A 25,710-nucleotide genomic window follows, 5' to 3' on the forward strand; every position below is an offset into this window, starting at 1 on the left:
TCTCCGTGGCTGTATCTGCATGGATGAATATGTGTGAGAGGAAAGAAAGCGAGTGATGTTTTTTCATGTACATTTAAATATTTACTACGAACCAAATTCATAAAGCGTCAATTGATTTGTCACAGACACAGCCAGCAACAAAAAATCCTTCCCCTTAAGCCCACCAGGTTTGATCGTCAACGTCTTACTAGCTGTATTGTGTAGTCACCCCAAAAAGTAGAAACCAATGTTTGATAATGTAATCATATAATTCGTTGAATCTTATGATTCCAACCACCTTAATATATATCTTTCACGTAACCTTCTATAGTATGCCACTTGGGCTTATCTCCAATTATCAAGATGAATGTTTTATATATGTAGATTTTAGTCGAGCATTTACGTTCAGAATTTATAGCAGACACAATTTCTGATTTTTTTTTAACAACCATACAATATAAAAATCAAAAGATAGGAGCACGATTTGTTCAAGATTTTTCTGTGATGAGTGTAAGTATGTAAGGATACAAAATGGTCTACTTGTTTAATCACTTGAGTAATCGAATTTAGTTGTGTTAAATATGAAGAGAGACAACTTTATGCTGCCTTATCCAATTCGAACAAAATTACTTCTAATGAAAATTCATGTAGTCTGTAAAAAAAAAGATTAATTTTCAAATTATTATTTCTCTTATGCATCTTCTCCCTTGTTATACCAACACTGATTGACATGAACGGTAACAGTTTCTAGGATTTGAATCATGACCTATGATATGAAATAAATATGTTGAGAGGGAAATACTACATGCACTTAGAGTCCTCAACAAATGTTAATCATTGCTTCCAATGATGAATTATTTTATACTATCCAGATAAGCAAAAGAAAAAAAAATCCTCTCCCTTGTTATTGCAGAGTGCAAGTCTGGTTTTTAAGACCTAGAAATGGAAAGAATAACTATGTATGGTTTTAATTCATTATTAATAATTATTATTATGATTTAAATTATTTAATAATAATTTAAATTTATTTTTATTATATTATAAAAAACGAGTGTATTATGATTACATACCAGTCAATTACATCTTAAAATGTGACTCTTTTGTGTGAATATATAATTGACACATTATTTTTAGCTTAATTGAGTTCGAATCTTAAAATATATAATCAAGTTAAATGAATATTTAGAGAAAGAGTTTATCCCCTATAATTAAGTTAAAAATAAAAACTGCCTCTTACAAATTTCTCCTGCCGTTAAAGTTGAGTCAAAATCATATAAACATTCACATGATTAAATTTAATTATCATGCCAACAGACTATGGCACCGGTAGGCAATCACCAGACTATACATATTTTTTTAATCAAACATTAGACTAGGTTTGATTTTAACATTTTGCAAAATACTTATTTTCTTTACCGAGATTCTCTATGGTTAATCATCAAGCATGGAAAGAGTGAGCAAAGACCAATTAAGGAGACACATGTTATTCACAAGCTTAGAAAATTGGTTCAAACTTTGGTATAGCGGACTTACATGTAATTGCTTTGGTCTTGGTGGGAGAGACTTGAGAGGATTTAGATTCGCGAGACATATGGTTTTGATCCTATCATGTAATGGTGGGTACCCCTTAATAAAGTTTCAACCCTATCCCGTTAACATGACTACAAAAAGTAAGGAGAAAAAATCAATAAACTGAAACACATTTATCATGTATCACCGATTCAAATACTTAAAACGTCATCTACTTGGAGGCAATAGTGTCGAAATTTTGATGTTCCACCATGTTAGCTTTTCTCTTATTCCTACCCTAGTATTTGCCCCTTATATTTAAGTCAATAAAAAACTGAAACAATGCGTAAATTACAAGTGTTCTAACTCGTTACTGACAAGACCGTTCATCTACCTTTGGTGACAAGACCGTTCATCTACCTTTGGTGGCTGGCTCATTACTCACTAGACTGTTCATCTATCTTTGGTGGACTGCTCAACTTGAAATTCCTCTATCAGGATCTCAAAACTCTTAATTGGCCCAAGAGTTCTAGAGGAATGAGACAATATTTGATTACAGAAAATTGATCAAAGTGATTTGAACACCGGCAAAGAAAATCACTTAAAGCACTAGTTAAAAGAATAAATTGCATGATTGTTAAGAACTTCGGAAGAAATTATCAAGAGATCTCATAGTAAATAGTATTCTTGAAATTTTGGTCTTTATTCAAACTCAATTGCATTAATGCAATCTACGTAGCTATCCAATGTAACTGACCTCATTGGGATAAAGCTTTTAGTTACTTGTATAATAGGCAAAATCGGAATGATTGTCATGAAAATAAATTGCCGATGTTGTATGCAACTTTTGAGTTGACCAATTCATACTCATCAACCAACTCAAGAATCATTAACTGATTAATTTCACAAGTAAACTCAAACACTAGACAGTAACAGATCAAATATATATTGAAAGATCCCAAAAAACAATATGAATTGCCACCGTCAAAACAAGGACCTCATATTATGCCTAAGCTTGTGCTTCAAGCTCCAAGAGTAGAGTGTGATTAATTACTTCAGATCCTGGGCCAGAGAATTGAATTGGACCTACACAACGAAAAACATTATCTTGATCAACAAACTTAGATCATAGTGCAAATAACTCCAATGACTCCAGTTCAAGGCTTCAGTGAAGGCAGCGGAAACATAGGTGAAATAATAGTCTATATATAAAATACCTGGACTGATGTAGCAATTCTTCAGGGCCCATTCATCACGCAAGGAGGCAAACTTTTTGAAGGGTGCCCCTGAATGATCCACATTAAATATATTCAGTATCCAAGATAACTGGAGTTGATATTAGAAGTTTAAAAATGCAATTGGTATAGTATTCAATATTGTAAGAAATCTATATTTTAAATAATGGACAGTCTAATATCCAGACACTAATGTCTGCGTGACACAGTATATCATGGTGATGAGAGAAAAGAAATAACAGAAGTTAGTCTTTTGTACCACATCTGAAGTTATCAAATAAAATATTTTACCCTCCCTTTCATTTCATTTTTGTGGCTCAATATGGGTAAAAAGTGTAGTTCACTTGCTACGTTAGTGGACTATGGAGCCCAAAACAATGAGGTTTTCATGAATATATATGTTTACCTTCAAGCTCCACCATTGCTTTCTTGATCACGGGCTTGAATTTACCTACAAAGAAATTGCACATTTGTAAACAAAACTATGGACAAAGCATTCACATAAATGCAACATGTACAGACTTTTCATGATTTATATAATAACCAGGGTTGTCAGAACAAAAACAAGGGCAATATTGAGTCCAAAGATATGCAGGAGAAAATATTTCTAGCATAAGATTCAGTTTGTTTTAATTATGTTGGACTCAAGAAAAAAATTACACTGAATTATGAATAAATATAGAAATAATCTGATTTTTAGGCCAGATTTAGTAAAAACACGGAATAATAATCTGACAATTTAGGCTATGTTCAGCAAAACTAACTATTGAAGTAATTGAAAAATGTAAAATGACAAAAATAATAAAATCATAATTTATTTTAAAAAAAAGTAACAAGAAAAATGAATAAATATATTGAGGATAAAAGTGGAAGAAAATAAAAAAAGTTACAAGTTAGCATTTTAAAAAACGTTAATTCAAATAAAATTTCAAAAAACGTTAGAAGTTATTAAAAAAAACTTGTTTACCGAATTAAAAAAAACTCACCTCAGGTTGGGAATTTATGTGCTCCAGTTAAACAAGTTTTTCAACAAATAAAAAAAAACTAGAAGCTAGTTGAAATGCTGAACATAGCCTTAATTCCCATTTACAAGTCTGTAACATAACTTATATATTACTATTAACTGTCACATAATAACTGATAGCTGCCTAATCTGAAATTAATATAAAATAACTGTCTAATAACTTCCTAAAACAGAATTATAACTGCTGAAGTCAGGTTTTGGCCTATCAAAATACTACAGCAACACAATAGAGTATCGCATGAACACTAATTCAGAAAATAGTCACTGGGGTAAAGCACACGGTCCCAAAGATCAAAGTGTGTACCATGCCTCCTCTCCACATCCATCATTGAGGTGAGTGCAGTTCCACCAACAGTCCATTCTTTTACTGGAGCACATAAATTCCCAACCTGATCAAAATGTCAAAGCAAATTAAAGAACTAGGTTGGTGACTTCAATATTACAAAACAAACACAATTTCAAAGTACAATCAATTATCAATACCAATCTAGGAGATATTTAAGTAGATATCAAAAGATTAAGGCATGTAGAGAAGCACAAACTGATGATATTAGTCCAGTCTTCCCACTATGAAGGAGGGCTCCAGCACCATAACCCAGAGCATAGCAATAAGTAGCATCAAAATTAGTAGGCAAGCCACATCTCCCTTCATAACTGCATATTTTAAATGAGTCAGTAACTACAAACTCTAACATATAAACTCATTTGAAAGATCACACATAACATGTATGATCGAGAGAAACTTTAATCCAAGTAAAGGAGAATAAAAATTGTCCCTGGAAAGTTTTTTTGATTCACAGCAATATGTATTAGAATTTACTATTCAATAATAATATCAAAATTAGATAAAATACCCGAAGAAGTGGGATTGCCCTTTAAATTCGCCTTTGTATTTGCCTTCTTGCTTTCTCTTCTCCAACTCAGTTTCAACCATTTGAATAAGCATTTTCTCTGTTTCTATCTTGGCAACCTAAATGGGAATACAGGCAAGATTAACATAGGTGCCGATTTAAATTGGATAGAGGAGCCAAATCAACCCAGCAAGATAGCACAATAACAACATTAGGCACCTGAACATTTCCATGTGGATCTCTTTCAAGCATCAATTGTTCTTGAATTGCTTGAGGTAAAAAGTCAAAAAGCTTCAATGATTGATCAGTGAGTTTCTTCTTCCATAACCCACCCTCATCCACAGTATCATGGGCAAGAATTTCATTTAGTTCTGCAATAAGATGCTGGACCTGCATATAGCACAATACCAAGTACAAATGAGTATCATCAGAAGTGTATTCATACTGGTTGTACATGAACAGCACTAAAATATAATTCCAAGTGCATAAAGGGAAATGCAAGTAAAAAAATTGTGAAAACTGTGCAAAGTGATAGATACCTCAGGTATGAAATCAATTAGACCTTCAGGGATAAGAATGACACCATAGTTGTAATTAATTTCAGCTCTTTTACAAACAACGTCTACGATATAGTCAGTGACATTTTTCAATGTCAGCTTCTTTGCAGCAACCTGAAAAGTGTATTTATGGGTTTAAATCAATTTTTTATAAAAGCAAACTTTAATCATGATATTAACACGGAAGCATTTTTTTTTTAATTCATCTACCCCAAGCATGTACAAACACTAGATAAATTGAACAAATATATGAGGAAGTGAGGAACCTCTTCTCCAATAATAGTAATGTTTGGATGAGTTTGTAAAGCACATTCCAGCGTAATGTGTGAAGCCGCCCGCCCCATAAGCCGCACAACTGCAGACAGATGATCTCATGTCTTATTGTTTGAAATCCAACAGAGCAATAATGAAAGCACACACAATCATACGATAGACGGATATATATATATATATATATATATATATATATAGAGAGAGAGAGAGAGAGAGAGAGAGAGAGAGAGCTATAGCCTATAGGCTGGTGAAAGCATGGTGACTAATGTCTAGCATATAAATTGAAGCATCAATTTTTTTAGGAACATCACATTTCATTTAGGTGCTAAATAAAGAATCTCAATGATTTTGATGGCTTTGTTGACATTCATGTAACTGTCAATGATTTGATAAGAAAATACCATGAAATTAAATAAACTCTTCAACAGCACAAAATCAAGGGTTTTAATATAATTCAAGAGAATCAGAAGTCAGAAATAGAAAAATCACTTAACAGAACTATTGACATAAGGCAAGGATAATGAACACACTAGTCATTTCTCTCTCAAAAGTAAAATGTGAGACATCTTACAAACAAAGGGGTGACAATAACAATACAAATAACCATCTTTCTTGTCAAAGCTTTGGCAGTTTGGCTTAAGTTTAATATAAGTGGTGAAGAGAATGACAAATGTTATGAGTAATATGATATAAAAGGAGATATCATATGCATCATTTAGGTACTGGAGTGGAAAATGAGTTTGGTATCTACTATCTAGATGATACAATAAGAATGGATGATAGCAGTGGTTTTAAAGTGCAAAATGTTTAAAAAGTGAAGCAGTTCATGTTGTAAGAAGAGAGAAGCAATAAAGTAGAGAATAGTAACAGCAATCAATGTCCAAGGTGGTCCATTAAGCATTGGTCTTCAGTCTTTAATTGCTATATAGATCTGAAGAGTTTCTCAAATTTATGTACTTACAATGGTAATATTTTCCAGTTGATCGGGCATCTATCATAACATTTCCAATCATTTCAGAATATATCTGCATTACATTAACATAAACATAGGAAAACAATCAAGTCATGTAATCATGCACCATGTATCTAAAACTAAAAGGGTATAGAAAATATGCAAAACTAAATTAATATTTAAAAGTATTTCTAGGAAAAACAAATTAAAAGATCATAATACTATTGCAAATTGCAATCACTTATAAACCAAGCAAAAGTAGAGTGGTAGAAAAAGTCACAACATATGGCCCCTTCCCAAAATAAAAAGAAAGAAAATCAAGCAACAGATAATGGCTAGAGAAAGTAAATTTAAGAATATTCAATGAAATGTTGAATGTATTGCTGGAAAAGCTGCAATGCATCTGGTGCAGTCAAAAGCATGCTAATTATACACATGATTCTCCCCCTGGCACACATAAAATTGAACTAAATATTTTTCTTAAGAATAATTATATATTTGTAGAATTTAAAAATGTAGGGATCAGAACAATATAAAATTACAAAATGAATAATGAAGACCGAGTAAATATCTTCATTCACCTTGCAAGCTGTATCAAACCCAAAACTTGTGGGAACTTCTTTACATTTCAAATCACCATCAATGGTTTTAGGGCATCCAATTACACTTGTTTTTAAATTTTTGCTCCTGCATGAATCCATATTAAAGCATTGAACAAACAGGATCACTATGCATATTCATAAATGGAAATGTCCTTGAATGTAAATTAAAAACCAACATGAAAACATGATTTCAATATCAAAAGCTTCCTAAGACATAGATTACACCAGAAATAAAATTCAGCTAAGACAAACCTGAAATTCTCAGCAAGAAGGCACGCATTGGTGTTTGAGTCATCACCACCAATAACAACGAGCCCATCCAAGTCTAGCTTCTTAGCTGTTTCTTCCGCTTGCTTAAACTATACCATGCAAGTACACTGAATTAGTCTTTAGACTTGAAAGAAGATACACAAGTGCTCAAATTAATTAATCGTATAGTAAACATGTAGCCTCACAAAACTCACCTGCTCTGGAGTTTCAATCTTGTCCCTCCCACTGCAAATCATGTCAAAGCCACCCTGCCAGCAGAAATGGTTATTAAAAGATGTCAAAATCTAATGATCATTGATTATAATTTAACAAAATCAGTAATGTTTCTCTTACAACAAATTATGGAGACAGTTTCTACACCCTCATTTTTTCTCTCTATGAGTCTCTATCACATCACTTATTCCAGACAAAACTAAATTGGGTGCAGTCAATTTTGCATGCATTGACATTTGTGACCGTTGGATGAAGATAGATGGCTTAGATTTCAAATGTGTTTTATGGTTGATTTACCAACACAAAATCTGAGTCGTCCGATCTTCATCAGACGATTCCAAGGTGCCAGCAGTGTGAATTCGTGGAAAATCAACATTTACGATAATATCAAACTTCAAACGAATCACGCTTACGCAGCATCACAAATCGCGATATAAAAACGATTAAAAGAATAATAATAATATCATTCTAAAAAAAAAAAGCCAAAGTTAGTTCAACAAACACATAGAAGATGTGAAACCTAGCAAACGATAAAAATCACACAATACCAAAATTCAACAAAACAACGTTCCAAAAACTCGTAAAAGAGAGAAAAGAAAACAAACCTGATTTCTATAAGGATAAATATATTCAGAGGTGAGCTCAACGTATTTGCACTTCATAATGCCCGCAGGTCCACCTTTGAAACCATACAACGTGCTTCCTGGTGCGCGCTCTTGCAGGTAATCTAAGACGATCGAAGAAAAAAAGTTAAATCTCAAAAGAAGAAGAAGAAGAAGAAGACGAAGAAAGAAAAGCAATCGGATTCGAAAACGAGCGTTACCGAAGATTCCAGAAATGACATTGTGGCCTCCGGGAGCCTGGCCACCGGACAAAACCACGCCAATCTTCAGCTTCTTCTGCGTCTGCGCCGCATCGCTACGCGCCAATGCAGCGGAAGGTTGTCCGAACAAATGCGGAAACAGCTTCGCGATCTCGTCTGCACCACGCGCGCACGAAGCGGGTTACGGAGAGTGACGGAGAGTCAACGGATCGACAATGAGTGAGGGAGACTGACCTGGATTTCCGGCGGCGGAGCTTGGAGGACCGTGGAGAATGGTGAAGGGATGCTTGAGGACAGAGGGGAGAGGGAGCGCGTGGTCCACGCGCGTCTTTTGGACCTCACTGTAGACAGAGGCTAAGCGTCCGGTGACGGAACCGGAGGGGAGGGTACCGTTAGGTACGGTGGTAGAAGGTGCCATTTGGTTGCAGAGAGAGAGAGAGAGAGTGAAGGGAAGTAGTGTAGTGGTAGAAGCGTGAATCTAGAAATGTGTTTGGTGTGTGTCAAATAGCGGAGAAGTAGGTTTGAAAAGGGCATATAAAAGGACTTGAATATACCGATCCGCCGCTTTCGTACTTACTAGCTACTACACTGTCGTTGTGCCAGCATGTAGAAAAAACCTCAGTTAATTTCGGACACACTATTTTAAAATTTTGTTTAATGATTTAGCATTATGGAAACTTTATACTCTTACAATTATTTCAAAAAAATTTATAAATATCACTAATAAATTGCATTTTTAATAAAATATACTTACTGATAAAATAAAATTAATGTATTTAAAACTAAAGAAGGTGTTACACTACTTACTAGTATTATTAATTCAGCAAGAAAAAAAAATACTTACTATTATTATTTTAAATTAGTTTTAGAATATTTAATTTTAACTCTTCTTAAAATATTTTTTTACTAATTTTCATATTTCTTTCGAACGGTAAATATTAAATGCATGTTTTATATTTTAAAACAATAAATATTTTTTTTTGTTTAATAATTTCTTCATGGTAATATTTTTTTATGAGGATACAATATACCTCTTAATTTTATTTGACTTTTAAATAATCGCACTGTCATTCCAAAGACAAAACTCCGAAAGGGTCTTTTCCATGATGAAAAAAGGGAAATATTTTTTGTTGTAAAAGTGCTTTTCGTTAAATTAAAAAATTTCAAAGCATTTTTTTCCATAGTTGACTCTATCATGCCTTGATAGTTGGGTGAACTTATTGGCCCTATTGGCCATTTTATATGTATCCACATGGGTCATATCTTAATGGGTTAGGGTTAACTTATTTGACAATTCTAATTTGAAGATGGTCCTTAGTAAAGAAGTTAATAACAAAATATGTACAAGCTTAGTAATTAGAGTTTTTTTTTTTCATTTTGTAAGCTTTTTTTAAAGAAATTTGTATAAAATTATTTGGCCAAGCTTCTCCTTAGAAAAAAAAGTTATCAAACACTGCCTTAATTAATTAATTAATAACTTATTAAAAAGGGGATAAAGATCCTGGCAGATTATTATAGCTGCACATCGTGCCATTTAAGTCCAATAGCTTAAAAACTTTGATATGTACAATAAGTTTTGCTTCTATTCATATGAAATAAAATTTTGTTGAGAAACGATCCTCATCCGAAATGGTCTTCCGTTTTTGGGTAAGCAGCACCCTTCACACCCAATTCAAAGATCTCACCTAACTTTGAGGATTTGAGTGATTGAAAGATGACACCAACTTTGGTGGACCTGTCACGTATGAATTGGTGGACCTGTTTGGTTTCACATTGCAATACAAAAAATTACAAATAACGTGCGTTATGTGTGAAGTTACTGGCTGACAGCATGTTTGCGCAGTCAATATTATACTTGGTGTTGATTGATTACTTTTGGATTTACAAGTTAGGCTTTGACAATTGTAATATATTTTTGTTCACCTTTACTAGAAGGGAAGGTAATCGGGTAGCACATGAGTTGGTTTCTTTATCTTTTATTGCTAATGAAAATTACTAGCTGGATGAAGTTCCATATCAGTTGTAACTCATAGTAGCACAAGATGTAATGGATTCTGCTTCTGTTATGGAATGATAAGCCATATTTTACATAAAAAAAAATTCAATCTAACCAAAAAAAATAATTCAAATGCTAATACATAGTAAACGAAAGCATTATCATTCTTTAAGAAAATATCGATTTAGATATGAAACCAGCTAATAAACTAAGAACATGTGAAAACTCAAACATTAAATAAACGTACAGGGCCTAATTATTAAGTCTTCGACTTAAGCATAACCGATTTATTTTTGGCTTTTCACTCCTTTCCAAAAGGGTGACTTTGAAATTGGATTTTGGAATACCTCGGGCCATTTTGTGCACCCTCTCATCCCACGGATAGTGTGTGATGGGTTCATGTCATTGTACGTAGAGATTCCTTGTTCCAGGGCCTCTTCACTTTATAATGTAATAGTTATATAGTAGTAGGTATTTTTTTTGTCAACATAGATGAATTTCTTGTCCATACATGAGACATTTTTATTTTATAAAAACTAATAACAAATATTTTTTTAAAATTTAAAGCTTGAGTTTTAGTTGTTTTATCTTTAGGTGGGTCTTGTCTTGCTCTTCCGTGTGTTTGAAGCTACCTTCAACAGAACTTTGACATTGAACTGAGCTTGTTGGAAGTCTTTGGTTACACTCCTTTTGTTTGTGCCAACCATCATCACCTAGCCTTCTATCCTGTGAAGATTTTGTAGAAGAAATCGTTCTTCCACCATTGGGGCATGACCTTATTAGCTGTTTAGAGGTAAGACAAACTTTACTACTCTTCAAAGGTTCCAAACATGCCTTTTCACTACATTCTGCTTCACTACCTAATAACATATCCTTGTCTTGGTTAACATTAACAGAATAGGTGTCTGTGTCTCCTCTTTGTGGCATTGAATTAAACTTCTGATCCTCAAGATAACCATTATTATTTAGTTCTAATTCAATATAATAATCACTGGAGGGACTGTTGTGATGCAATATAGGGCTTTTATTCAACTCCTCTTCTGTGTTTTCTTTTCTTAGCTCTTCAGAAGTGGAAACTGCATCATCAGATGACTTTGAGAAATCATATGAAAGCTCCACAATGCGTTTAATATTTACTGATTCAACTGCCTGTTTGATCAACTCTACGTCCTCTAGTTCAGTGGTGTCTAGTTCGGCACCCCTTGATCTCAAGAACACTTGGAGAAAAGCAATCAACTGGACCATCTGATTGTATTTATCTTCAAGTACAAACTGTGCATCGGCTAGCTTCATTTGCATGCGTTCTTCGCGCCATAGCTCAGTCATTTCCATCATCTCCCTCTCTTCTTCCACCACCTTGCAAATTTTCACGGAATCTCTTAGCAACATCTCAAGCTTAGCCGTGTCTTCCCTTACTTTCATGGCTAATTCATTACACACTTCCTCTATCACTTTTCTTTCTCTCTTTTCTTTCTTGTAGTTAGTCATGTACTGCTTTGCAGAAGTCTTGGTTTTAGCCAATTCGTGTACCAATTTGGTATTGAATAACTCCATCCTTTCTCTACTTCTTTTTTCCCTTGCCAACTTGTCCTTTATGTTATCAAACGTTGTTTCAATCTTGTGGCATTCTCTACACTTCCGGAGGACCTTTTTGTCTTCAAGATTCTGCAAAAATTGTTCCCCTCTTTTCCTAGAGGATTTCTGTGTGGCCTTGAGTTCATTGATGGACCTCTGAGCTCGTAAGAGTTCTAGCAAATTAGTGACACCAAAGTAACAGTCACCTACAATTTGTTTTTTTTCAAGATGCTTCATGGAATAAAGCATAGTAAACTTGTTGAATGCTTCATTATTAAGGGCAGGGTTCCATTTTGTTGCCTCTTCCTTTGAACAATATTTGAGACATGGCGTCGAAGATTCAAGCTGAGAAAAAAAAGAAAGTAAATCACTACCTAGAATATAGATTGGATTGTTGGATCTGATTTTTTTTTTTCAGGAGGAGGAACATATATATCATGTATATTTAAGCTTCATTCCGTCTTTTGGTTAACTTAATAAATTTTAATTTAATATAATACTTTTTAGTACGAAAAGTAATAGACGAATGATATACGAAACAGTCACCATGTTTTTGCCTCAAACACCATTCAGGACTCATTAGAAATAGAGATTTTCAATAATTAATATCAAAGAAATCTAATGATATTGGTGTACAATTATTTTTCGGGTGAATAGTTGAATAAATTTAGATGCATTAAAAAAGAGGGGAAGGGAAAAGATAATTATATTAAATTCATTCAACTATTAGTAAAAAAACAGTAGGTACTCTTAATTTTCTGAGGGTACGACAAAATTTATTTTAAAAATATACTTTATTTTTATAACTTTTTGAAAACGTAAAAAAATAGAATTTAAATAGGAACGAATTTTTAAAAATATCATGATACTTTAAGGGATAAAAAAACATTTTTTTTATAACAGTCATGCATGGACCAATTGTTCAAATTAATACGATTGTTTTTGTTTCATAAATTAACTGGAGTATAATAGAAATAGTTAGAACTTTTCCCCAGATGTCAAAGCTTACATTCACATGTCGAATTTGACTCCGTTAGACTTCATCACCCCTAAAAGCTTAAATACACTCTATATGAATAGATAATAGAGGCGAATACATAATCTAAGGTGACTAAAAGTCTAAAACGGCTTTCCAGTCTCAAATAGCTGATCCATGTAAAATAATCATAAGCATATATGTAACTCATACCTCAGAGCGAAGTCCATTTCCTGAACGCAAGATGGTTATTGGCTTCATTTGCTGATCTTTACTATTGTGACGATGAGGCAACGTGATCTTTACATTCCCGTTAGCAAGCATTCGCGAGGATGACATGAGAAAATGAAAACGGGGAAAGCGAGAGAGAAAATCAATAAACCTCCCAAATTAGTATTTTAAGATTTTTTTATTGATAAGAATGAAAGACATATATAAAAAAATTTATAATAAGTTTCACCACATCAAAAGGTAAAAAAAATAAAAATAGAATACCAAATCTGATGAGATACTGAGTAGGAAAAAAATATATAAGCTGAAATGCTGAATCATCTATACATGCCCAAGGAATATTGTTGGTGGGTTGGGATTCAAGTGGTGCTGCCCAGAGATCCTAGGAAACACTTCTTGCAATGTTGTGGAAAGGAAAGTACTAAAGCATGGTGGTTTGCTGCTGTTTGGTCTTTATGGTGGCATAAAAATGATATTATCTATAGAAATGAAGTAGCAAATTAACAGTTAATATGTGCTTGACCACTTGATTAAATTTAATTTATATCTTGGCCCTTTTTGAGTGATCAAGGTATGAAGTGCTTATAGAGTAGGCAGAACTTATGTATATATAAATCTGAGTGACAGGTATTAGATGTTCCATAAATGGGTTGGAGTACATCTTATCTATTTTATATTTTTTTGGCCGAAAAAAATTATACATACGTGCCCAATGCAGAAGATATACAAGAACCCTCCTTGATGATAATTGTTTGTTAATTTAAAAGGCTGGATGAGGGTTCACAACAATTTCATGCATATGTGTCTGAAGAAGACAATACACTTATTTTTCCACTAGCGCCAGCGCGTTTGGATTCACTTTACTTTTGGCACAGTATAGTGCGTCAACTCAGAAGTAAGAGTTGCAACTGGGTCTTATACATGATTTGATCATTTTGATGTGAAAACATGAATCCCATATGTAGATCCAAACATGAGATACGGCTGTTATAACACACAAAATAAATTAACTAAGTTGGAATTTGGAAATTAGCATATATCATGAGATGGATCAAGAGAAATCGGTCTTTCATAAATTGTAAAAACAAAAAATATCACAAACCAAAACAAGAAGCCGACGCTAAAAAATACAAAACAAAAGTTTAAACCAATTTAATAACTGAAGTTGGAAGACAATAAGAAAAATCATATATATATACATATATATATGCCGATTCTTATTAAACTTTTGTTTTTTTTTCTTCGACATATAAATATATATATCAAAATGCAACCATGAAAATATTGATCAGAATTAAAAAACGAAGATTTTCACTTTATATATAAACAATAATTATAAACTGAGAAATATTAATAACTCTCTCTCTCTACCATAATCTTTTAAATATACTTTCTAGTACCAGTACAGGTTTTATTTCTTATTTTATGTTTCATGATTTTATAATTTTAGTAAATAATGTGTTAGAAAAGCGTATTACTACAAATATGATCTTTAAAAATATTTTTTATTTCACACTTAATAAAAATGTTACTAAAAACTTACATTCAAAAAATATCACAAAATTATAAATAAATATTATTAATATGTTTTTATAATATTTTTTAAATATTGTGTATAACTCATATTATTAAGTTTTCTTGTGACATTTTATTAAATGCTATATGTAATCTATGTTATTAAAGTCTAAAAATATCATAAAAAGGTTTTAACAACATAAATTATATGTTACATTTAATAAATATTATAAAAATATATTAATAATATTTATTTATAATTTAACATTTTTTAAATGTGAGCAAAGACTTTTTAATAATATTTTTATTAAGTGTTAGAAGAAAAAATATATATTTAATAATGGTGTATTAATAACACTCATTAGAAAATTCTGTCTTACATAGTATTCTTTCTAAAAAGCAGCATAAAAGTCACAAGGCTGGATATATCTTTTCTAACTTCTTTTAGTAAAGTATCATAAATACAATTTCGCTAATTAAATGCCAAGGTTTATAGTTTCCAAATTAGTTACGTTTGGGGTTTGCCATTTTAGGCTTTACTACTACTACCGAACCAAATTAACAAAGAAAATTGTACTCAAATTAAAACGAAGATATATAAGAGGAAATGAAAAAGAGTTGCACATTGACAGTTATACCTGAGACTTGGACGGAGGCAACGATGGTGCATATCGAAAAACAGTACCGTTCATAAACCGCCACTGCCACAACCCTGCTGCGAGCTTCCTCGCCGAAGCCTCCTCACTTTTCTGAAAACCTTCCCCGAAATTCACAGGGGAACTGTTGTTGTTACTTGCAGAGTGCTTCTTGTGTGCCCCCTTGAGGCGAAAGGCGACGGCAATGCCTGGATTTCGATGTTTCCGGCGACGACGAATCGCCGGAATGAGGGTGTGGCCGGAGGAGATCATTGGGTCGGGTGGAGTTTTGTTGTTGGACTTGGACGCCATGAACAGAATGAGAGAGCTTCATACACGTAGAGGTAGAGGTTCAAAGCAAAAGGAGAAAGATAGAAGCGATAACATGGGAGAAAACGAACATGGATTGGTTGACAATTTCGGATACCATACTGTTTCTGCCTCCCCCTCACCAGCACCCCTATTTATTTCGTTTGCTTTTGCATGGACTTTATTGCATTTTACATGGATCGATGATCATATTTACACACCTGAAAATTACAAACCCAAATAGTACTAGTAATATTACAATTTTTAACACATACACATATATATGCTTCACCCTGAATATATACATACATACATATATATATATATATATATATATATATATATATATATATGATACTGTTATAAAATTTTCTTTTTCTTTTTACAAGACTCTTTTGTGACCTAATCTTCTAAAAGTTCTCTTATATTATTTTTTTAAAAGAGGATTTTCAATGTATGCATTAACTTTCTTCCTTTTTTTTTCTTATTTTATTTTCTTGGAAATATTTTGAATCGATTTTATCTAAACATATATACCCTTAATTTTGAAATCTGTAAAAATTTATACCGATATTTTTAATGAGGAATTATATCACTTATTATATTTATATTTTCTATTTTTTTCTTTGAGAGTCTTTTTTAAAATAAAGGAAGAAATAAAAAAATATATATTTATTTCTAAAACTTAATCTTTCTCTCTGTATATACTTTTTATTCAGTCAAATAAAAAATACTGATTTCTTTTAGGTCAATAATGCCTTATTTTATAACACTGAAAGTGGCATCCTCCTTTTACTAATTTATTTTGATAAAAAAAAGGTATTTTTTATAGGGTATAGATCTTACCTGTTAGCAATTTATTCCAGTAACATGTACGGGCGACGTATGTAAATCTCATTTACGGACAGTAACAAATACAAAACCTACGATTGTCTCTTCCGAGGTTTGTAATATCTCTTGTGCTCTAGATCCAGATTCCAGAGCCCACGTTGCATCCTTCGAAGTCCGATCCGAGGTCTGTAATTTCTTTTGCTTTTTAAGTCTTAAAAAATAAAATCAAAATTACCTAAAAGTATAAATTGGTATATACATTTTTATCAATAAGAGAAACAGAAAAGGAAGAGTGAAAAATATAAGATAAAATGACGATGTAATAAAAATAATTTATAAAAAAAATGTCGGAAGAATTTGTTGTATAAATAAACGCGAGTTTGTCTTAAAACATTTTCAATTTTACAAGTATTCCTTTTTACTTACCACACCACAAGGAGGTTGGCTTATTAGATCGACTTTTTGCTCCTACAAAATCAGGCTTGAGTTAAATTCTAAGACAGCTTTTGCTTTTTGGTAAGCTTGTAAAATTCAGCCACACAATTAAATTTTCATTGAAATTTATGGTCTTTCGTGACTCTGTACGGGGAATGGGGATGAGCTTGTCCTTATCTAATATTCCGTGTTAAAAAAAAGTCATAATTTTAATTAAAATAAATATATATAGACCCTCATGTATTATGTACGTAACACCTTAAGAAAAAAAACCTTGAGAGAGAAATAAAAAAATAAAAAGAGTAAATGATATGATTTGATAGGAAGAAAAAAAATAAAAAATAAAATAAAAATATCAATTAGATAATTAAAATTTACAGGTGTCCAAATATAAGTCGTGTTTTAATTAGGGTAAAAATACTTTAGGTATCAATTTAGCTATGGCCGAAATTCCCCCCTAAATCAAGCTTAATTTGAGAGGGCGATTTAGATGGAGAGATCTTAGATAAATCTTATATAATCACATTAATTATAATTAAAAAGAAAAATAATGATCCATAAACAACTTGTCCTTATAAATCCTTGATTAACACTTCTTATTTTTTTCTTCTTTTTTCTTATTATATCATAAATTCTTTTATACTTATATTTATTTTTCTTTTTCCTCTCTGGGGATAAAATAACATATGAGTTCTCTATCAAACATTTTACTTGAAAGAAATTAAATTCCATTCTCGTACAAAGTTTTACGTTTTTAAGGATCAGATAAAAATAATTCTATAGCATTAAAAAGGTAAGTATCCAGAAGAGTCATGGTCCCAACCACTCTTAACCCTTGGTACGTATATGGTATGATCGATTCTACTTAAATTTGTATTTTCAATTAAAATCATATTTAAGGTTTTTTATTTATTTATCAAAATCAGATTTAATTAAGTTCTACTTTTTATTTTGGGTTACTAATTCTTACATTCAAAAATCGTTTTAGGAAACATGAGAATAATGAACATTAAATTTTAAGTTGCAAAGGAAGGTTTAATTGGAACTTTATTTATAAATGCTGTAATAATAACGAAGGAGGATTTGCAACTTGATCAATTTTCATTAATGAACATATTTACACTTGTAAGAGAAAAAGTGACAATCCCTTTAATAAGATCCCTAATCAGTACGAAATTAAACTAAGAGATACTGTTATTACAAGTAGAATAGTGACCAAGCGATCGGATAACAAGTAGCATCTCAGTTTATTAATTAGTTGGCTATCCATAGAAACATCGGCAACATTAAGTAGTTGAATCGATTCGTTTAAAATATTGTTTTAAATGTCTAATTATCATCATCACTGAAAAAATTCAACTTTTTATCCTATACACAGTTTAATTTAATCTAATGTAACAAATCCGATGGAATTTTTTATTCTAGGAATTAAAACCTCCTTTTCTCTTTTTCAACTTTTTTTCACAATAAAAAACATGTACAAACGGAAAGAAAATGAGAATTTAACTTAATTAATTGAATATGATATTTGAATATTATAAATTCTTTGATATCTTATTTAATTAGTACGGATAATAAAAATCACATGTAAAAGAATTTTCATATATCCATAAACATAAGTAAACATTTGTTGGAAGTACACAATTTTTTATAACAAATTTTAGTAGTTAATTTATTAGTTTTTGTTAGTAAAAAGAGTTGAATCATAACCTCTCCTCCTTTTCTTTTTTTTTTGTCACGAAATCTCATATTAAATAAAATGAACTATTTAATGTGATATTCTTTTAAATTGATACTCTTTCACCTATTGGATTAATCTTTTAAATTGAATTCTCCTCTCGAGCAAACCAAATACTAATAGATGATTTAAATCTTTCCAAGAAAAAATGATTACTATAAAGTTGGTGTCACTCTAAAATAAATAAAGTGATATCCACTTCTACATATTTTGTTTGGACTATTTTACCTTTTAACTGACATTATAAGCTATACTCTATTACGTTTTAATTTCATATAAAAACAAACTACCCCACTAACTATATATAAATTAAGTCTTATTTCAAAATAGTTGCATCACTAATTTTCCATTAACCTCTTTAAAAAGAAATTATATAGTAAAGCACAAAATTTCCCTCTCTTTTTTTTAATCAGCAAAAACGTCTCTTTTCCGGTAGTGATATGTAAATTAAAAGCAGTTCTGTATTTTTTTTTTTTATCTAATACATTACTTTCCTAATCAAAAGTTTGGGTTTGATCTCCTAAAGTAAGTCATCTTCCTACATACGTACATTTTCAAGTCCAGAAGTCTCTTGCACCCGAAATCCTTAAGGCGTGTTTGTATCTCCGCTGAATCACATACTGCTAGAAAGCATATAGCGTGTGTTTATCAAGGAAGGAAAAACAATAAAATTAAGATTCCATGTTAAGCGACCCCAAACTCCACTAGAATGACTCTGGTGGTTTAAGAAAGTTAACATTTTTTTTGTTTGGTGGTTAAGAAAGTTAGCACGAGATAAACTAGGCCAGACAGTGATATCTCCATTAACCAACAAAAAAAAAAGAAGATAGTTATGCCTCCTCTATCCAATTCTAGACGGTAGTTGTTTCTGACATTTCTTACTGCAGGTGGCCAAATGTTGCTTTATTAGAATGTGTACCAGATCATTCAAAAATCAGATCTCAGTCAGTATTATCATGTGTCCTTTTTCTTCTACCACATTTTGTTTCATTAATGTCCATGTGGTAAACTTCGTCTACTCTTTTGAGAGATGAAATTAAAGGTAATGTGAGCTGAACCAAATTAAATTCATATGTGACTGAGTCTATTCCTTCTCCTATTTCTACTTGGAACCTTACCCATTTTCTCCTCATTTTGACCATTTTTTGAAGAATTTTTATGAAGTAGCGTGTTACTGATATGTGCTATTTCTATTTTGTCCTGTGATAAATTAAATTTGGTATATAGTTTTCATATAACTTGGTTATTCTGTGATTTTACCTAATAACATATTTTATCATTATATCCCGTTTAACTCGCTCTTGATAAGGAAAAAATTAAGTTTTGTTAGTGATATTTTTGGTACACAGACAGTGATCTGCTCTACTTAGAATATGAGTTGTATTCCAATGTCAAGGTGCTTCTTTCAATTTCATCGGAGTTTTTGGATTTGATGAAAGTCGTATATATCTTAGATTTAGTTTAACGTTAAAAGAATAATATTTGATATTCTTCTTTTTTCAATCTAGTGTATTAACCCACTTGTATCTTTATTTCTTTTTTATATGACCCTGCAAAATCCTCGTACTCGTATTAATACTTTTTGTACTCTGTTTCTATGAATTTTGCTTATAAAAAAAGATAATGTGGTGTTAATATGCTAACACAACAGCTAACGTGATACTGATACCGACAGACATGATCATCTAAGACAAATATTAGCGTGATATTGACATGTTGACATATAACACTGAACTCCAAACCTTAAGACCAAAAATAAAGGTTAGCTCTTGTGGTCGCTATAATTAATTGTTGAAGACATTTTTGGTAGATAACCACCGTGATTATGAATGCATTAATGATGTTCATCAATCATCTATGCGTACAATAACAAAAAAGGATAATTCAGGTGAGTCGACAAATTTCTACCCCAGGTAAATTACGGTACTCTACCTTCAATTATGAGGTACCCTAAGTAGTACAAATGAAAGGATGCTACAAGAAGTTGGCGGAAACGGAAAACCAATTCCAAGTTTCTGACTCCACCAACCAATTAGAAAAAGTATTTTAAAATTTGAACTAACTCATCCAATACAGCCTCGACAACTCGACCAGGGTGCTGCAAAAACCTGAAAAACTACCTAACGCTCAGCTCAATTGCACTCAACAATTAAAATTCCAACTGATATTGTAAACAAGGGAATCATACCCTAAAAATTAGGGACAAAAAAAGTACAGGCACAATAAACCACTCAAATAAATTGTTAATCCTGTTTGAAACCTGCTCCCTCTACTCAATTAATTTGATGTAATAATTCAATATAACAATATTAACATCGGGTACTGAAACTCACCATACCAATAACTAACTTCGTTAGCACGTGGAGTGTAGGGTGTCACAGCCAAAATATTTGGACCCACTTCTTCCTAATTTTGGACACTTTTATCAATATTTATTTACAATTCTGCGTAGCCGATAGTGTAGTTGATAGAAAATTAAATCCCAAAGGTTATTTCTGATCCAGAGACAGATGCTAAATAGTCGATGTAATTAACTCTTGAAACCATTTTTGGTAGATAGCCAACATTATCATGAATCTAGTCACGAGTCTCATGATCATGACCTGAGTATATATATATATATATTGTTCCGCTGAAATGAAATATTTCCATCCCGAGAGGATGAGAGTTAACTCTAAATTCTTACAATTACTTGTGTGTCAACCACGTTGAAATTTAAAAGCTTAATTAAAACATATCTATACTGTCCCGAGGTATTGACTGAGGGAACTTCAAGTTCACCACTGCACTTGACAGTAATATGACTTCGACTCGACTGATCTTGTAACTTGTAAGTTCTGTAGGTTGTTAAAAAAAAAAAAGAGGCTAAAATAACTTTTTTAAAAATCCAATAATTGTGTATCGAAAAAAAATCCAATAATTGAAATTATATGTACATATATAATAAATTATAAAATTAAAATTTTATTTGTTAATATTTTAATTGACAGTTAATTTTGCATTTTTCTTTTCAAAAATGTTAAATTAAAAGATATATATCTTCGGACTATCAATTATGAAACCTAGTCTAACACTATGTCGTTATAAAAAAATAGTCCAACACTATAACATGCTAGTGGGCAAACTTAGCTTTAATTAAAAATAAACAAAAAAATGTTTAAACGTGATTCAAAATCCAATAATTTTTGTTGTTGTTACAAGATCCAATAATATGAAAAACGGATAACGAATTTATATTTATCAAATATAGTATTCTTTTTGTTTGCAAATTTGATATTTTTTAAAAGATAAATGCTAAAGGTTAAGGAATTAAATGCAAAAAGTTATTATAGAGAAAGTTTTTTAACCAATATTCTTAAGATTAATATGACCCTTTAAAAAAAAAGAAAAAAAATGAAAGTGTTGCTCAGTCTCAATAAATTAATATACATTACAATTAACGATGTGTATTCAGCATTACAATTTTCCATTCCCATGATAAAGTGTTGCACGATTGTCACAGTCTTCAATTTTAGCTTTGCTAACAGTTTACATCTAAAATAGATCAAAGCATGTCAACCTATATAAAGCCACATGGAAAATCTCTTAGCTTTACGTCTTTGTTTCTTCTTTTCTTTTTCTTCTAAAGATTCACATTAAGGCTGGCCCATCAAGCTGGGCTCAAATTGCCAGATCTAGTAAAAGTTAAGGAGTAGAAGTTCATACATGGTTCATGATAGTCTGAGAGTATATTTGGTTTATCATCCAACTTGTTGTGTATAAATTTTAAGGCAATTCAACGAATCAACTAAAATTGAACACAAAAAGAAGAGTTATTGATATTTTTGCTACCAACTTCCGTTTGCAATGATTACACAAACATATAGTATTTATAGGTGTAAGTTGAGGACTCTTGGTTTGAGGTGGATTCCTATATAGGTTGACTGATTGATGATCATCATTATTAGACTAGGTTCCCCCGAGGCTACTTGCAAACCTGAGAATAGTGTTGCAATAAACGAAGGCTTTGCCGATCGGACTTGGGCCAAAGAATAGTGTGGTCGATTTTGGTCTGATGAGCCATTTTGGGCCTGAATCCGACCAAGCCCGACCGGTGCTCAGCCCTATCCTCTACACTTTGACCTCAAGCCACCAACTAGGCTACTTGCAAACCTGAGACTCAAGGAAAGTCACATCATACTTAAGAAGTCCTTTTCAGTCTAATGAGGAGGTTGGTAGCAAAAAACTACATCAATCTAAGGGCTCCTAAGTTCCCTCGGGGGAACCTAGTCTAATGATGATCATCAATCAGTCAACCTATATAGGAATCCACCTCAAACCAAGAGTCCTCAACTAGTCGAGATGTCATAAACCTTCTGTGGTCTAAGGTGGACATCAAATCTATTGAGCGTTGAAGCTTTTTTTAGGTTGAACCCATTGGAATAGGCCAGGACAAAAGCTTAGCATGTGTTTGGTTTAAATGAATGAAAAAGATATGAAAGAGAAATCAGATAAAATATTTGAATTAAGATTAAGTGTCGTAGAAATGTGAGATCCATACTAGTTATTAAAACTTTGGTCTCAAATTGACCCAACTACCGAGGGAAATTTAAACCCAACACTACCTTAATCTAGAAGACAAGCCAAATCAAGTTTGCAAACTTCACACAACTAGTTAGAGAATGTTGGTATGAGAAGCTATCTTTTACTCATAAGCACCATGTTCATCACTAAGAAAATGTAGATCACTCCGTCTTCGTTAAATCCACATCTACACCCTTCACAGCTCTACTATAATATACATTGATGGCATCATATTAGCAGGAGATTCCCTAGATGAATTTTGCTTCGTTAAGGACCAACTTTGCACTTCCTTTAACATTAAGAGCCTTAAAGTTCTCAAGTATTTGCCTGGGATCAAAGTTGCTCATTCAGTTCATGACATATCCCGTTGTCTATGAAAGTATTTTCTCAACTTGTTCCATGACTCTATCTTTCTTAGTTTGCACTTTGCAGCCTCAATCTTGTGGGCAAGAATACGTCTCAGCTAAACCTAACTATATATATTAGGGACCTATGACCAATACCGCTAACTCGATTATGATAAATAATCGAGTTATGTAAAAATGGGGAGGGGGATGAGGAACATGACTTTTGGGTTATGTTACTTATGCAAATTCAATTTAACCACATTTAAACCATCCCAATTCTCATAACTAGCGAGGTAAAAAATATTTGAGCCTATATCTCTTTTTTTGGCCAAACAAAAACCGCTTTGGCCCAGAAAAAATTATGGGATTGAACATGTGAGCAAGATGGATTTAGCCATACTTTCACAGCTACATTTTTAATAAAATGTTTATTCCCTCAATTCTGAAATATTAATTTCCATTTTAATTAGCTACCCAAATATTGAAATTAAATTATCTAATTCTCACTCCGTTTGTCCCAACAAAAGGATACTAGTTCTACCACTTCCCGTCCTGAGAAAATAGTCAAAACCAGAAAACATTTTATGATGTTACTTGAAGCTGGTTGATGCCTGTCGCTTCTGCTCATAAAACATCACATTAACAACCAACAATTCGCAACAGGGCATTAACAAACTGTTCTACACATGTAACTTCAGAATCGTTGTATATAATTCACACCCTTTACTTATTTATAAACACAAACCATATATTGAGCACCAAAGTAAACTTGTTTATCTTGTCAAAAGAGAGCTTCCCTCTTTGATGAGAACAAACACACTGCCACCATCACCCCTTGAGATACGTAATTCTTCATCAAGGTATGTAGTGAGTAACCAGGACTGAGCATTGCTGTTGGAAATTGGGATCTTCAAGGGAGGCCTACTTGAAATTGTTTTCACCACCGATGAGGCTGTGTCTTGGACAGAGGTAAGGATTCCTTTGAAAGGTGTAAGGTCAATCTTTTGACCCAGAAGTTCCACATTTTCTGGTATCTCTAGTGAGTCCGTAAGCTGTGGAGTGCCAATTATGCCTTCCTCAAATTTTATCTAAACAACATGCAAGATGAAAAAGTGTCACTTATGGAGCTAAATCAAGATGTTAAACTATAATACGATAGTCCAAATCAAGATGCTAAACTAATATCATATGATTGCCAAAATTCAATTTAGTACAAACAGACCTGCACACGTTTTGGACTTCGAACATCGAATTTGGCATTAGTACTAATTGAGGTGGTGGCCAAAGGACCAGCGAACTGAACAGAGTTTTGGACGGTAAAATTCAGCGTGTCAATAGTCTGAGATATTTCCTCTACCTTGACCAATGGTAGTGTTCCACTTGACAACAATGGGAATAAACCTGCAAAGGACGTATACCTGCGGAAACCACAAATCCACCCATGAGTTGGTAACCAAAAATTATATATTAGGTTACGTAATATATGTATTGAGAAAACTAAACATTTCATTGAAATTAGGTGCAGGGATATTCACTTCCATTCGCACGAACATCCAATTGAAGAACTAAAAGAAGGTGTCACTAAAATATCCAATTGAACACAAACCATATAAGAAACCTTGTACAATTCTATTCAATAACAGCCCATGCAAATTAATTGGAATTAAGAAAGCGCAGAGAAAAAAAGAAGCAAGTTAAAATAAGCGATTTTGAGCAATTGGTAGCTTACGCGAGAATCCATTTTCCGTTGAGGAGAGTCAAGGCGTCAGTGGGAGCAGGGTTAGGGTTCTTGGCCTCTAGCTGAGTGATGAGTTCAACGATCTCTGCTCTCGTTTCACTCGTTGCTTTCAGTCCAAGATCCGTGCCATAAAACGAATCCACCAAAGCCTTCTTCAGCTTCTCCGTTTCCGTTTCCGTCTCCGTCGGTTTCTCCTCCACCGCCACTCCTCCGCCGTATGCCTCCTCCTCCTTCTCCGGGCCCCACTCGTCGTCGCTCGTCACCGCTCGGACACGCCCCACCGGCCTCGCGAAATCGGCGACCATCCTCGGCCTTCCGACAGATTTGGTCGAAACTCCGACGCTGCTGCGCGGTGGCGAAGTAGAGGGTGAAGAGTTGAGCGGCGGCATGCAGAGGAGTTTGTTGAGGTGAGAGAGAGACGCCATTGTTCAGAGAACAGAACCGAACGCAACAGAGAAGGGAAGAGGTGGATTTTATAACGACACGTGAGCTTTGAGAAATTCACTGTCCAAACTTCTAACGTTGACACGTTG

General features: G+C 32.8%; 3 protein-coding genes across 4 annotated transcripts; all 3 read right to left on the reverse strand.

Annotated features, from left to right (window-relative positions):
• Positions 1–2,169: 2,169 nt before the first annotated feature.
• On the reverse strand, positions 2,170–8,814 carry LOC114368687 (pyrophosphate--fructose 6-phosphate 1-phosphotransferase subunit beta). Of its 2 annotated transcripts, XM_028325915.1 has the most exons (16): positions 8,523–8,813; positions 8,289–8,444; positions 8,071–8,192; positions 7,447–7,500; positions 7,235–7,341; positions 6,962–7,067; positions 6,390–6,453; positions 5,422–5,510; positions 5,138–5,269; positions 4,818–4,988; positions 4,602–4,717; positions 4,290–4,401; positions 4,052–4,136; positions 3,130–3,174; positions 2,706–2,774; positions 2,272–2,574 (listed from the first exon to the last, which is right to left on the reverse strand). In XM_028325915.1, the coding sequence occupies exons 1-16, from the start codon at positions 8,704–8,706 to the stop codon at positions 2,498–2,500; spliced, it is 1,689 nt and encodes a 562-aa protein (XP_028181716.1). In that variant the 5' UTR covers positions 8,707–8,813; the 3' UTR covers positions 2,272–2,497. The 2 variants fall into 2 exon arrangements, with proteins under 2 accessions (XP_028181715.1, XP_028181716.1); XM_028325914.1 differs by having other exon boundaries at positions 2,170–2,574; positions 8,071–8,444; positions 8,523–8,814.
• A 2,031-nt stretch (positions 8,815–10,845) lies between these two features.
• LOC114367703 lies at positions 10,846–13,159 on the reverse strand. Its single transcript, XM_028324900.1, has 2 exons — positions 13,049–13,159; positions 10,846–12,204 (listed from the first exon to the last, which is right to left on the reverse strand). The coding sequence occupies exons 1-2, from the start codon at positions 13,157–13,159 to the stop codon at positions 10,846–10,848; spliced, it is 1,470 nt and encodes a 489-aa protein (XP_028180701.1).
• Positions 13,160–24,000: 10,841 nt separating this feature from the next.
• Positions 24,001–25,710, reverse strand: LOC114368063 (plastid-lipid-associated protein, chloroplastic-like). Its single transcript, XM_028325411.1, has 3 exons — positions 25,169–25,710; positions 24,662–24,857; positions 24,001–24,527 (listed from the first exon to the last, which is right to left on the reverse strand). The coding sequence occupies exons 1-3, from the start codon at positions 25,600–25,602 to the stop codon at positions 24,213–24,215; spliced, it is 945 nt and encodes a 314-aa protein (XP_028181212.1). The 5' UTR covers positions 25,603–25,710; the 3' UTR covers positions 24,001–24,212.

The sequence above is a fragment of the Glycine soja genome, chromosome 9, assembly GCF_004193775.1.
Source record: "Glycine soja cultivar W05 chromosome 9, ASM419377v2, whole genome shotgun sequence".
Taxonomy (NCBI): Eukaryota; Viridiplantae; Streptophyta; class Magnoliopsida; order Fabales; family Fabaceae; genus Glycine; species Glycine soja.

Coding starts and splice junctions, on each gene's coding strand:
- LOC114368687 (XM_028325914.1), bottom strand. CDS start 8,706: ATGGCACCTTCTACCACCGTACCTAACGGTACCCTCCCCTCCGGTTCC. Junction 7,068..7,234: donor CTTCTTGCTGAGAATTTCAG/GTTTGTCTTAGC, acceptor GGATTCATGCAG/GAGCAAAAATTTAAAAACAA. Junction 2,575..2,705: donor GAATTGCTACATCAGTCCAG/GTATTTTATATA, acceptor TTCGTTGTGTAG/GTCCAATTCAATTCTCTGGC.
- LOC114367703 (XM_028324900.1), bottom strand. CDS start 13,159: ATGCTTGCTAACGGGAATGTAAAGATCACGTTGCCTCATCGTCACAAT. Junction 12,205..13,048: donor GAAATGGACTTCGCTCTGAG/GTATGAGTTACA, acceptor TTTTTTTCTCAG/CTTGAATCTTCGACGCCATG.
- LOC114368063 (XM_028325411.1), bottom strand. CDS start 25,602: ATGGCGTCTCTCTCTCACCTCAACAAACTCCTCTGCATGCCGCCGCTC. Junction 24,858..25,168: donor AACGGAAAATGGATTCTCGC/GTAAGCTACCAA, acceptor TGGTTTCCGCAG/GTATACGTCCTTTGCAGGTT. Junction 24,528..24,661: donor GAAGTCCAAAACGTGTGCAG/GTCTGTTTGTAC, acceptor CATGTTGTTTAG/ATAAAATTTGAGGAAGGCAT.